At 38.2% G+C, this 13,357-nt stretch overlaps 1 protein-coding gene across 3 annotated transcripts in view; it reads right to left on the bottom strand.

The window, feature by feature from the left end:
- Positions 1 to 13,357, bottom strand: part of ATP11C (ATPase phospholipid transporting 11C) — a 217,500-nt gene that overhangs the window by 67,940 nt on the left and 136,203 nt on the right. For all 3 annotated transcript variants that reach the window (XM_053579888.1, XM_053579887.1, XM_053579886.1), the window contains 5 exons: positions 12,321 to 12,472; positions 11,624 to 11,695; positions 9,662 to 9,735; positions 1,226 to 1,329; positions 617 to 798 (listed from right to left, as the gene is read on the bottom strand). In XM_053579888.1, coding sequence (XP_053435863.1) covers positions 617 to 798; positions 1,226 to 1,329; positions 9,662 to 9,735; positions 11,624 to 11,695; positions 12,321 to 12,472 — 584 coding nt within the window. The remainder of the gene's footprint in view (positions 1 to 616; positions 799 to 1,225; positions 1,330 to 9,661; positions 9,736 to 11,623; positions 11,696 to 12,320; positions 12,473 to 13,357) is intronic.

Below are 13,357 nucleotides of genomic sequence, written 5' to 3' on the forward strand. Positions count from 1 at the left end.
GCCCTTCTTTTAGGCACCAGCTCAAATGATGGCTCTAGTACCCCTCTTTAAAAATGCCAAGGCTATTTCATAAACATCTGCATAAGTAAATTGATAGCTTAACAAATGTTCAAAAGATCTTGTGATAACTGATTCATTCTTCTAAGTTACATGTATTCTTTAACTTTAAAATCATTACGACAAACAGTTCAAAATATGGCATAATTTTTCACACTTGCTACAATAAATGAATCTTTAAGCCCTTTAAGACAACCAAACTAACACTGTGGGAGGGCAGGGCGAGTGGATTGCCTGAGCTCAGGAGTTTGAGACCAGCCTGAGCCAGAGTGAGACCCTGTCTCTAAAAATAGCTGGATGTTTCGGCTGGAGCCTGTAGTCCCAGCTACTTGGGAGGCCGAGGCAACAGAATTGCTTAATCCCAAGAGTTTGAGGTTGTTGTGAGCTACTCAGCACTCTACTGAGGGCAACAGAGTAAGACTCTGTCTCAGGAAAAAAAAAAAAAGGCAACCAAAATAAATCAAAGATTTCATACTTTAAGAATAAATTACTAATCTGAGACAGATCCTACCCTAAATGACTGGTCAGTTAAATTAAAAAAGTATCACTGTCTAGTTACTTGTCTTCCACTGCAGTGGCTCCAATTAAATTCATATTTGTCTCAATTTCATCAATGATCTTTTCCATTTTTTCTTCTCTGTCTTGTAAGGCCATTTTTGCCTCCAAGAGCTGTCTGTTAATTGTTTCGTAATCATCTGGAGCAATTTCTTTGAAGGCTACACAGAGTGTCCGATACCCCTCCTAGAAGTAAAGGAGGAAATCTGTAGTTATCTTAATAGTAATGGAAAAAAACAGACATTCTTTTTAAATATTCTTGCTTTACCCATATGTACAAAAGAGAAATTCTGACATGTTTTTAGTTTAAAATTTGAACAGATTCTAAATAAAAAGGTAACATTCAATTAGGTTCAGAATAATAAAATAATAGCTCTTTTAACAAAGATTCTTGAAAAGTCTTCAAGGCCACAAATTCTGACCAGAAAGCTGCTATAGAATATTTTATGTTAAAATAAGAAAATATTATTAAATCCCCAAATACAAAAAAAGTAAACCACAAAAAGGAGTTAAAATTCATTTAAACATTCATTTAAATAGCAATTCCTACACACATGGTCATCTCTAGCATTTCTCTGTTTACTTATTGGTAGGAGGAGGGCTGGAGGCTCACCATTGCATTACGTTCTACGTGGACTTTAGTCAATTCAATTTCATGATTTTGCACCCTGGGGAAAATTGCTGAGTCTGCTCCTTTACAAAATAGCAGTATGTCTCCTAAAATAAGAACCAAAGCACTCGACTTAGAATTTTAAGACTGGCACTGAGAACTATTAAGGTGGACTCTCCCACTCAGGTGTTGTGTATTTTGAGCCTGCTGTGCAAAGCTCACCTAAATGGAATGAGAAATCTGTCAGGAGAACATCTGCCATCTCTTCAGGCCATTATAAACACAACTAGTAAGCCACAGTTTACAACACACATCTCTGTTAAACTCTAAGTCCTCCCAGTAAATCATGAAGGACCAGGTCTGTCAAGGAGCTGTAACTGAATTCTTTTTGAAAATGTTGATAGCCATGGCCTAGAGTGTACACTTGGCATCTACGTATGTCAAGGACTACATTCAAGCTCAAATGAACTGAAATCATTTTGAATGAACTGTACAAACTAGCTTTTAAAACTCTGGCTTAATAGTTTTTACTGGAAATTTGACAATAATTTATTTTAGAATTCTGGGTACAAGTGCAACTTTAGATCAATTCATGTACCCAAGGAATATTCACATTTGAGCACTAATAAGGGAAACAGCTGAATTTAACAAATTAAAAAGTGTACCTCTGAGGTCAATGACCTCTGCAGACCATTTCCCCCGATATTTCACCATTTGTAGTAGAACACAGATATGAATGTACACACACAAGAACAACGAGTATTTAAGATGTTAAGTGTTTTTTTATTCATTTCCTCGCACACATCTAAAGTGTATTTGAAAGTTATAAAACAAATTCCAGTCACATACTGAAATCAATTCTGTGACTTTGCAGTCACACCACAAAATATGAGTATGGTGGGATATGTTCCCCCAAGAGATTGTGTGCATCCTCTAAATCACATTAAGTGATTTAGAATAGATTTAATGCTAAAAAGTAAACTACTAGGAAATAAATCAAGGATCTTTTAAAAACAAACCACCTGGGTACACCACACACATACACACACAAGCATGTGCAGAAAGCCTGCAAATGAAGGAGCGTTCCCCTATGGGCCTTGCAGAATCTGAGCAGAAGGCAAACCACCATGGTGCCTCTCACAGACATGGGAGAGCCCAGGATGATGGTACTGGTTCCCCTGCAAAGGGCATGCTTTACTCTGCCAAACAAAGAGACCGAGCTCTAGTGTGAAACTGCCATGTCCTTTTGCAGAAACCTATCCCTTAGTCATCTCTTCCTCACCTGCTTCCAGGAAGGATGTGTATAAAGCAATAGGGGAACCAGAAAGGTTAGGAAGGGATAACCAGAAACTCTCTGCACTCAAGGCTTCTGCTGTTAGTAGTCTCAGACCACCCAACTGTACTGAGTTGCTGCCTGGAAATATTATTGGTGAGGAGCGGGGAACAAGATGGCAGCAGAGAAACAGCTTCCCTGCAACTGGTCACCATGAGTCTGGGGAGCTAAGACTCCAGGCATCTCTGGCTGGTGGGATCTGCCTATAATCACCCCTTCGAGGACACAAGAGTCAGCAAGAGACTTCTGGACCCCAAGAGGAGGACAAAAACAGTGAAAAACTGGCAAGTGGTTGCGGGTGTTCGATAGCTCTAATCCCACCGGCAGCTGTAACTACAGCAGCAGTGAGACTGCAAACTGGAAAGGCCTTACCTGTGAACTGTTTTGGTGTTTTTGGACTTGGCACTCAGTTGAACTTCCTTGGGGAAAGCTTGGGCAGGAGTGCGCAGAACTTTCGGCATTGTCTAGGGACCCAGACTGAGCTGCTGAGCAGGACGGAGCTAATAGTGTTCGGATGTGGGCAACAGGGAGCCGTTGTGAGAGATCTGACCCAACAAGCTCTGCCCTCAGGGTCTCAGAGCAAGGATGAGGCGGGAGCTAGTAATCTAGTGACTGAGCAGCTGAAAGGCGGGGACTGAGCCGCCTTATAGCCTTAAACCTCAGGGGCAGAGTGGCACCAGTTTTGGCACACTGGTTAGGTGGATAGCCACTTTAGCAGGGATCCCAGTGACAAGCACTTTCCTGGGAAAGCTATTGCTTAGCCAAGATTAGAAGTTTAAAGTGCCTTTTAAGGGGGCTGAAGAGAGATTTAGGGTCTCCACCCTGTGGGGTTTAAGAAATCATCCGAGGTCTCCAGTCGTATCAGCATTGTGATTAACATCTCATAGCCCAGAAGACCACCTGCTCCCCAGACAATATTCAACAAGATATATATACTGTTTTGTTTTTTGTTATTGTTGTTTTGTATTTTTTGTTATTGTTTTGTTTTTTAATTTCAACCTTTTCCCTACAGATTTTTTCTTTTCTTTCTCCATTTTTCTAGTTTAAATATAATTTCCCATTGCTGCCTTTTTCAATAATTAGAACTTCATTTTTGCTAGTGTTTCTACCCCTATTATTTTTTTTTTTCCCCAATTTTATCCCGTAAAGTTTTCTGGTTGCTTGTTTTGGTTTGATTTATACCATTTTAGTCTTTCCTCTATACTTGGTGGAGGTGGGGTGCTATGTCCAATCAGGTTAGCAAAGAGCTGCTGACCTCAAGGGAACCACCCAAACAGGCACCCCCAGAAGCTGGGGTTTTCTTAAGGTTGTGTCAAAGTACCCTAATGTACCCTTATATTGCTCTGTCTCCCTCTTTCTGTGCCTCTCTTCTTTTTGTCAAAATTCCCTTTTACCCACCCTCTCTCCTTTCTCTTTTTCTTTTCATTCTTGTACCCCTTCCTGCTCTTCAATCTTCTCACCCTTCTGGTCCTATACCAAAAGGACTCATCGAAACCCTAGTCCACAGGCACGGCAACTTAAAGAACAAGAGGAAGTGAAAGGAAAATGAGGGCAAGGGAACAGATAAAATAAATCACTCATGAGGAAGAATCAGCAGAAAACTCCTGGCAACATGAAGAACCAGTCCAGAGCAACCCCTCTAAGGGACCATGAGGTAGCTACTCCAGAGGATTCCACCTATAAAGAAATGTTGGAAATGACAGAAAAGGAATTTAGAATACACATGATGAAAACAATGAAGGAAATGATGGAAACAATGAAGGAAACTGCTAATAAAGTGGAAAATAACCAAAAGGAAATCCAAAAACAGAATCAAATAGGAGATGAACAATATGAAGAATATAGAGAGGATATAGCAGAGCTGAAGGAACTGAAGCAGTCAATTAGGGAACTTAAAGATGCAATAGAAAGTATCAGCAACAGGTTAGACCATGCAGAAGAAAGAATTTCGAAGGTAGAGGACAAAGTTCTTGAGATAACACAGATAGTTAAAGAGGCAGAAAAGAAGAGAGACAAAGCAGAACATTCACTGACAGAATTATGGGACCTTATGAAGCGTTCAAACATACGAGTTATAGGAATCCTAGAAGGGGAAGAAGAATGCCCCAGGGGAATGGAACCCATACAAGAGAATATTATAAATGAAAATTTCCCAAATATCACAAAAGATATTGATTGACACACTCCTTTCATAGGGATATCAGACCCCAGATCACCTCAACTCTAACCGAACTTCTCAAAGACACATTGTGATGAACCTGTCCAAAGTCAAGACGAAAGAAAAGATTCTTCAAGCTGCCAGGAGTAAGCACCAGTTTACCTATAGGGGCAAATCCATCAGAGTGACTGCAGACTTCTCTAATGAAACGTTCGAAGCAAGAAGACAATGGTCATCTACCTTTAATCTCCTTAAACAGAACAATTTTCAGCCCAGAATTCTGTACCCTGCTAAGCTAAGCTTTAAAATTGACGGACAAATCAAATCATTTACGGATATACAAACATTGAGGAAATTCGCCACAACAAGACCAGCTCTACAGGAAACACTTCAACCTGTTCTACACACTGACCGTCACAATGGATCAGCAGCAGAGTAAGAACTCAGAAATTAAAGGACAGAACGTAACTTCCACACTGATGCAAAAGATAAAACTAAGCAATGGACTCTCACAAAATAAAATGAATAGACTACTACTGCACTTATCAATTATCTCAATAAATGTTAATGGCTTGAATTCCCCACTGAAATCAAGAGGCATAGATTGGCTGACTGGATTAAAAAACACAAGCCATCCATTTGCTGTTTGCAGGAAACACACCTGACTTCAAAAGACAAAATGAAACTCTGAGTCAAGTGTTAGAAGACAATTTTTCAGGCAAATGCAATTCAGAAGAAAAGAGGAGCTGAAATCTTATTTTCAGATACATGTGGATTTAAAGCAACTAAAGTCAAAAAAGACAAAGATGGTTACTTTGTATTGGCAAGGGAAAAATACAAGAAGAAATTTCAATTCTAAATATTTATGCACCCAATTTAAATGCTCCCAGACTCTTGAAACAGACCTTACTCAGTCTGAGCAATATGATATCTGATAATACCATAATCACAGGGGACTTTAACACTCCTCTTACACAGCTGGACAGATGCTCTAAACAGAAATTAAACAAAGATATAAGAGATTTAAATGAGACCCTAGAACAACTGTGCTTGGTAGACGGATATAGAACACTCAATCCCAAAGATAAAGAATATACATTCTTCTCATCACCCCATGGAACATTCTCCAAAATTGATCATATCTTGGGCCACAAAACAAACCTCAAAGAATCAAAAGAATTGAAATTTTACCTTGTATCGTCTCAGACCATAAGGAACTAAAGGTGGAACTCAACTCTAACAAAAACGTTCAACCCCACCCAAAGGCATGGAAATTAAACAACGTTCTGTTGAATGACAGATGGGTGCAGGAAGAAATAAAACAAGAAATCATTAACTTCCTTGAGCATAACAACAATGAAGATACAAGCTACCAAAATCTGTGGGATACTGTAAAAGCATTTTTGAGAGGAAAATTTATCACTTTAGATGCCTATATTCGAAAAACAGAAAGAGAGAGCATCGACAAACTCACAAGAGATCTTATGGAATTGGAAAAAGAAGAACAATCTAAGCCTAAACCCAGTAGAAGAAAAGAAATATCCAAAATCAAATCAAGAGATCAATGAAATTGAAAACAAAAGAATCATTCAGAAAATAAATGAAACAAGGAGTTGGTTTATTGAAAAAATAAAATAGATAAACATTGGCCAGAATAACTAGAAATAGAAAAGTAAAATCTCTAATAACCTCAATCAGAAACGATAAAGGGGAAATAACAACTCATCCCACAGAGATACAAGAGATTATCTCTGAATACTACCAGAAACTCTATGCCCAGAAATTTGACAATGTGAAAGAAATGGATAAATATTTGGAATCACACCCTCTCCCCAGACTGAGTCAGGATGAAATAGAGCTCCTGAACAGACCAATTTCAAGCACTAAGAATAAAGAAACAGTCAAAAAGCTTCCAACCAAAACTGGCCTGGTCCAGATGACGTCACAGCAGAATTCTATCAAACCTTCAAGGAAGAGCTCATGCCTGTACTGCAGAAATTATTCCAAAAAATTGAGGAGGAAGGAATCTTCCCCAACACGTTCTATGAAGCAAACATCACCCTGATACCAAAACCAGGAAAAGACCCAACTGAAAAGGAGAACTACAGACCAATTTCACTCATGAATATAGATACAAAAATTCTCAACAAAATCCTACCCAATAGATTACAGCTTATCATCAAAAAAGTCATACATCATCATCAAGTAGGTTTCATCCCAGGTATGCAAGGCTGATTTAACATATGCAAGTCCATAAACTTTGTGATTCTCTCAATAGATGCAGAAAAAGCGTTCGATAAAATCCAGCATCCTTTTCTGATTAGAACACTGAAGAGTATAGGCACAGGTGGCACATTTCTGAAACTGATTGAAGCTATCTATGACAAACCCACAGCCAATATTTTACTGAATGGAGTCAAACTGAAAGCTTTTCCTCTTAGAACTGGAACCAGACAAGGTTGTCCTCTGTCACCTTTACTATTCAACATAGTGCTGGAAGTTCTAGCCAATACAATTAGGCAGGACAAGGAAATAAAGGGAATCCAAATGGGAGCAGAGGAGGTCAAACTCTCCCTCTTTGCTGATGACATGATCTTATACTTTGAGAATCCCAAAGACTCAACCACAAGACTCCTGGAAGTCATCAAAAAATACAGTAATGTCTCAGGATATAAAATCAATGTCCACAAGTCAGTAGCCTTTGTATACGCCAGCAAAAGTCAAGATGAGAAGCTAATTAAAGACACAACTCCCTTCACCATAGATTCAAAGAAAATGAAATACCTAGGAATATACCTAATGAAGGAGTTGAAGGACCTCTATAAAGAAAATTATGAAATCCTCAGAAAGGAAATAGCAGAGGATATTAACAAATGGAAGAACATACCATGCTCATGGCTGGGAAGAATGAACATTGTTAAAATGTCTATACTTCCCAAAGCAATCACCTATTTAATGCCATTCCTATTAAAATACCAACATCATACTTTCAAGATTTGGAAAAAATGATTCTGCGTTTTGTATGGAACCAGAAAAAACCCCGTATAGATAAGGCAGTTCTTAGTAATAAAAATAAAGCTGGGGGCATCTCCATACCAGATTTTAGGCTGTACTACAAAGCCATAGTGGTCAAGACAGCATGGTACTGGCACAAAAATAGAGACATAGACACTTGGAATCTAATAGAAAACCAGGAAATGAAACTATCTTAGAACCACCTAATCTTTGATAAACCAAACAAGAACATACCTTGAGGGAAGGATCCCCTATTCAACAAATGGTGTTAGGAGAACTGGATATGCACATATAAAAGACTGGAACTGGACCCACACCTTTCCCCACTCACAAAAATTGATTCAAGATAGATAAAGGACTTAAATTTAAGGCATGAAACAATAAAAATCCTCAAAGAAAGCATAGGAAAAACACTGGAAGATATTGGCCCGGGGAAAGACTTCATGAAGAATGTTCCCGTGGCAATTGCAACAACAACAAAAATAAACAAATTGGACTTCATTAAACTGAAAAGCTTCTGTACAGCTAAGGAGACAACAACCAAAGCAGACAGACAAGCTACACAATGGGAGAGGATATTTGCATATTTTCAATCAGACAAAAGCTTGATAACTAGGATCTATGGAGAACTCAAATTAATCCACATGAAAAAAGCCAACAATCCCATATATCAATGGGCAAGAGACATGAATAGAACCTTCTCTAAAGAAGACAGATGAATGGCTAACAAACAATGAAAAATGTTCATCATCCCTATCTATTAGAGAAATGCAAATCAAAACCACCCCAAGATACCATCTAACTCCAGCGAGAATGGCCCACATCACAAAATCTCAAAACTGCAGGTGCTGGTATGGATATGATGAGAAGGGAACACTTTTGCACTCCTGGTGGGACTGCAAACTAGTACAACCTTTCTGGAAGGAAGTCTGGAGAAACCTCAAAGCACTCAAGCTAGACCTTCCATTTGATCCTGCAATCCCATTACTGGGCATCTACCCAGAAGGAAAAAAATCCTTTTATCATAAGGACACTTGCACTAGACTTTTTATTGCAGCTCAATTTACAATCGCCAAAATGTGGAAACAGCCTAAATGCCCACCAACCCAGGAATGGATTAACAAGCTGTGGTGTATGTACACCATGGAATACTATTCAGCCATTAAAAAAAATGGAGACTTTACATCCTTCATATTAACCTGGATGGAAGTGGAAGACATTATTCTTAGTAAAGCACCACAAGAATGGAGAAGCATGAATCCTATGTACTCAATTTTGATATGAGGATAATTAATGACAATTAAGGTTAGGTGGGAGTGGGGGAAGGGGAGAGCAGAGAGAGAAAGGAGGAGGAAGGGGTGGGGAAAGGAAGAGCAGAGAGAGGGAAGGAGGGAGGGGGTGGGGTTTTTGTGTGTGCCACACCTTTTGGGGGCAAGACAGGATTGCAAGAGGGACTTTACATAACAAATGTAATCAGTGTAACCTGGCTTATTGTACCCTCAATGAATCCCCAACAACTAAAAAAAAAAAAAAGAAACAGATCTCAAAATTTTGAGTTAAGAGAGTAGTTGAATAAAATTATCTTAACCACTAAAAAAAAAAAGGAAATATTATTGGTGACTATTCAGTACCCTGAACCATATAAAAGTCACCCTTTCAGTTCCTGTTTAGATACCCAAGGCAGAATAATACAGTTCTGTTTCCAAGAAAATGCATATGATGTTGTATCAGGGATTCTGTCACTGATAGTTTAGCAAACTGAAAGTATGTCCTTAACTACATACATGAAGGCATGTATGAATGCTACTGCTTTGAATGACTTTAGCTGATCCTAAGCTACTATATGAAATCTTTCTCTTTCCTAAAATAGTTGATTAATATATAGGCCTACAATGGAACCAAATGGAAAAAGTCAAGTTTTTAAGATATGTACCTTCTTGAGTCTTCACAATTACACTCATGCGTCGGCGAACGGAATCAAAGTTTAAGGTGTGAAGAAGTTCATACCTTTAAGAAAAGAGAAATAAGAAAAGCATAATACCTAGACCACACTGAGAAAAATAAAAAAACAATAGAAACATCTTAAGATACATAAACATTTTAGATGAACAGACAGCTCTCCTCTGTGGGTCAGGATCACTGGTTGTGTGTACAACTGGTACTTTTCCTTGTCTTGAAATTTCCCTATGAAGGGTATTTATACCTCCCACTCTATTACTTAAAATGTAAGAAATGTAGGAATAGAGGACAAAGAACTGTCCCAATAAGCTATATCTCAAGGGGTCTAGAAATAGTCCGGACTCTGCCAATTATTTTACTAGTATCTATGGAGTGCTTACTATGTGCTAGGCACAGTGCTAAGTGCTGGGAAATACAAGTGGATCTGCCACAGTCCCTTCTCCCAAGGAGCTCACCATATAAGGGAACCCGAGGGTAATAACTACCTTCCCAGTCTATTGGCTACTGTAATAAAGGTATTCACAGGGGAAATCTGAGAGCACAGAAGGAAGCCATCTATCTGAAGGTTGGCTTCCTACAAGAGATTATGCCTGAGCTGGGTTCTACAAAAGTAATATGACAAAAAAGAGGACCATGGCACTCTGAGTAGACAAAAGAGTATGCGCAAAGGCACAGCAGCATGAGAGAACATGGCTGATAGGGGACTCTAAGTAGTTCCTCCAAGGCCAGAGAAACTCACTGATAAGGCAATAGCAAGAGATGAAGCAAGAAAGTTAAGCAGGGGTTAGAAACTTGAGAACTCCATAGATCCTTTGGGATTTTATCCTAAGAATAACAGAAAGCCAATGTAGTGTTTATACTGTGGAATGGCATGATGAGATTGATCAGATTTGTGTGTTGATGGCTCAACCATTAATCGGGATAAGGGATACAGATGAATTAAAATAAAGAGTTAATTTTTAGGAAGAGTGTAAGGGAATATTTTCTTCAAAATAACTTGGATACATGTATTTAACATAAAAATATTTACTATATATAGCTTGGTTTTGGTGGAAGCGAGGGGCTCACTGGTTTGGGGGAATGTGTATACGTAAGACATCTACATGTAGCATCTCCTTTGGTGTTGGCCAGATGGGGGCACCATTGTGGAGTGGTTAGGATCTGAACTCTGACAATGACCCTGAGTCCTTGGCAGTCAGATCCTCTTCCTCTAGGATTTTGATCATCCTTCCCCAGGGAAGCACATCACTCAAAGCACCTCTACATGTATTATAGGTTTCTGAGATGGGTCTCAGGAAACCCTACAGGCCAGAATGGAAATAAGAAAAGATAATTATATTTCAAGTTCAGATGAAGAAATTTAAATTAATCACAGAGCCTAATTAAAAAACGTCATTAAGCCAAGGTAGGTTTGTCCACTGGGGTCTTTGTGGCAAAAGAGGAAAGGTGAAGACACTGCTTCACCAAGAGTACTTGCCTTGAGGCTCACAGGTGAACATCCAGAACAAGAAAAAGCTTCTGGTTAACACCAAAGCTTTTATAGTGTTATGCTTACAATTATGGGCTATGCTTATAATCCCAGAGTGATTGCTAGGGTTCTGGATAGTAGAAGATTTCATGTATGTTCATTGATTTTTCTTGCAGAATATATTAAAAATGACATCCAGATTTCAGAAACAGTTCAGACAGACACTCATTCCTACTTCTAGACCAATATGTGAAACAAATAGAAATTTCCAGCACCAACCCCAGTTTCTGCCATTCTATGAAAAATGGATTCTATTCCAACTAAATTTATATAAAACTCTGAACTGTTAGAGCAGAATCCTGTATGTATAGGAGCATCGATTTCCTTCCCTAACCTTGCCTGAATCCATTTAAAGTTGACTGCAGGGTTAGGAAGTGACTCACAAACATCAAACACAGAGGTACTTACTCTTCTATTTCTTTTCTTTGGTTCTCTACTCTCATTTGTCCATTCTGATTTCCTAAAAATGTGAACCCGTACCTATGGAAAACAATAACAAAGACCTTTGTGTATCTCTAAAGAATGGTTAATTTTCCCTTGCATTGGGGCTACTCATACTGTTTATTCTTTTTTATTTTTTTTTCTTTCATATAATCTTAACCTATTACAGCACTTCCCTTTCCTGGATAAGTTGATAACAGAGCAAGTCAATGCTCAGCTATAATTATTGTAACCAAGGGTGAGGCAATTTGTAATTCCAATTCTCCAGCTAACACACTGGGTGACCTTTTAGCTACTTAATCATCTGTGGGCCCCAGAGGTAAAACTGGACTATCATTTATCAAATGACACCAAAATTACTAGGAGCACTTCAGAAATAACATATGTTATACAATAGTGGCCACTGTTGTGTGATTTACAAAATTAATATGAACATTCAGGATTCTGGCTGGCACAAATAGTAATGCAAGTTGTATATGCATCACTATTTTATTTTTGGTCTTAATTGGTTAGATATGGAAATTTTCCAAACTTTTTAAAGCAGCTTTTATAAAACTAAATAATAGGAGATGTACACAATAAGGTTATTGAAGCAACAGGGAAAACCAGATGACTTCTGTCCTCCTGTGATTTCACTTTCTCAGAAGTACCAAGAAGTGCTTACTTTTTAGCTCCTTTCACCAAAGCTATTTCATCTGGTGAAGAGGAGATATAAGTTAATTCAGCTGATTCTGTAGCTGCATCAACAGCATCATTCGTTTTAATTTCTACTGTATGACATAAGCACAAGGCACGCAGAAAGAGTTCTTCTCGATTCTGTGGAACAGCAACAGAAGAATGACTATTAATTTTACTTTGATTACTCATTTACTATGCAATGAACAGAGAAACAAATAATGTGAGAGAATGTTACATCATCTAGCAAATTGAGTAACATAAATCTACACATTCCTAATACTCAAATAACCTATATAACGTCCTAGTACCCAACAGAGTTCCTCATTCTCAGCTAGTGTACCCTAAAGGCTGCGGTAACTCATCCAAATTATTATAGGGCCCCTTAAACAAAAGCAGCAACTTCTTCATGGTCTAAAAGAGCTCATTTTAATGATCTAACTCAAAATTTCAAAATTCAGCAACAGCTCAGGTGTAAGGAGACTCTGGTTCATTTAATGTCTAGACCAGTGGTTTTCAATCTTCCTAATGCTGTGACCCTTTAATACAGTTCCTCATGTTGTGGTAACCCCCAACCTTAAAATTATTTTCATTGCTACTTCATAACTGTAATTTTGCTACTGTTATGAATCATAAATATATGATACGCAGGATGGTCTTAGGCGACCCCTGTGAAAGGGTCGTTTGACCCCCAAAGGGGTCATGACCCGCAGGTTGTGAACCACTGGTCTAGATACTCCTAGGACATTTTAATCATCATTCTTAGAGGAGCTTATATTTGAAAAGACAAAGCACAAAAAATTATAATCACAATGACAGGAAAACTTTTACCCAAATATCATTTCCCACAATTCTCTCTACTTACATATGAATTCTACCAGTTTACAAATTCTAGATTTGTTAATAAAACAAAAAAAGGTGAAACCAAAAGAATAAACAAATAATTATCAAAAGTTTGTTATATGTCTACTGGAAATTTCCATTATTTCTACTATGTAGGCTTAACTCATGCATACATAGATTGAT

This window comes from Nycticebus coucang, chromosome X, assembly GCF_027406575.1.
Source record: "Nycticebus coucang isolate mNycCou1 chromosome X, mNycCou1.pri, whole genome shotgun sequence".
NCBI lineage: Eukaryota > Metazoa > Chordata > Mammalia > Primates > Lorisidae > Nycticebus > Nycticebus coucang.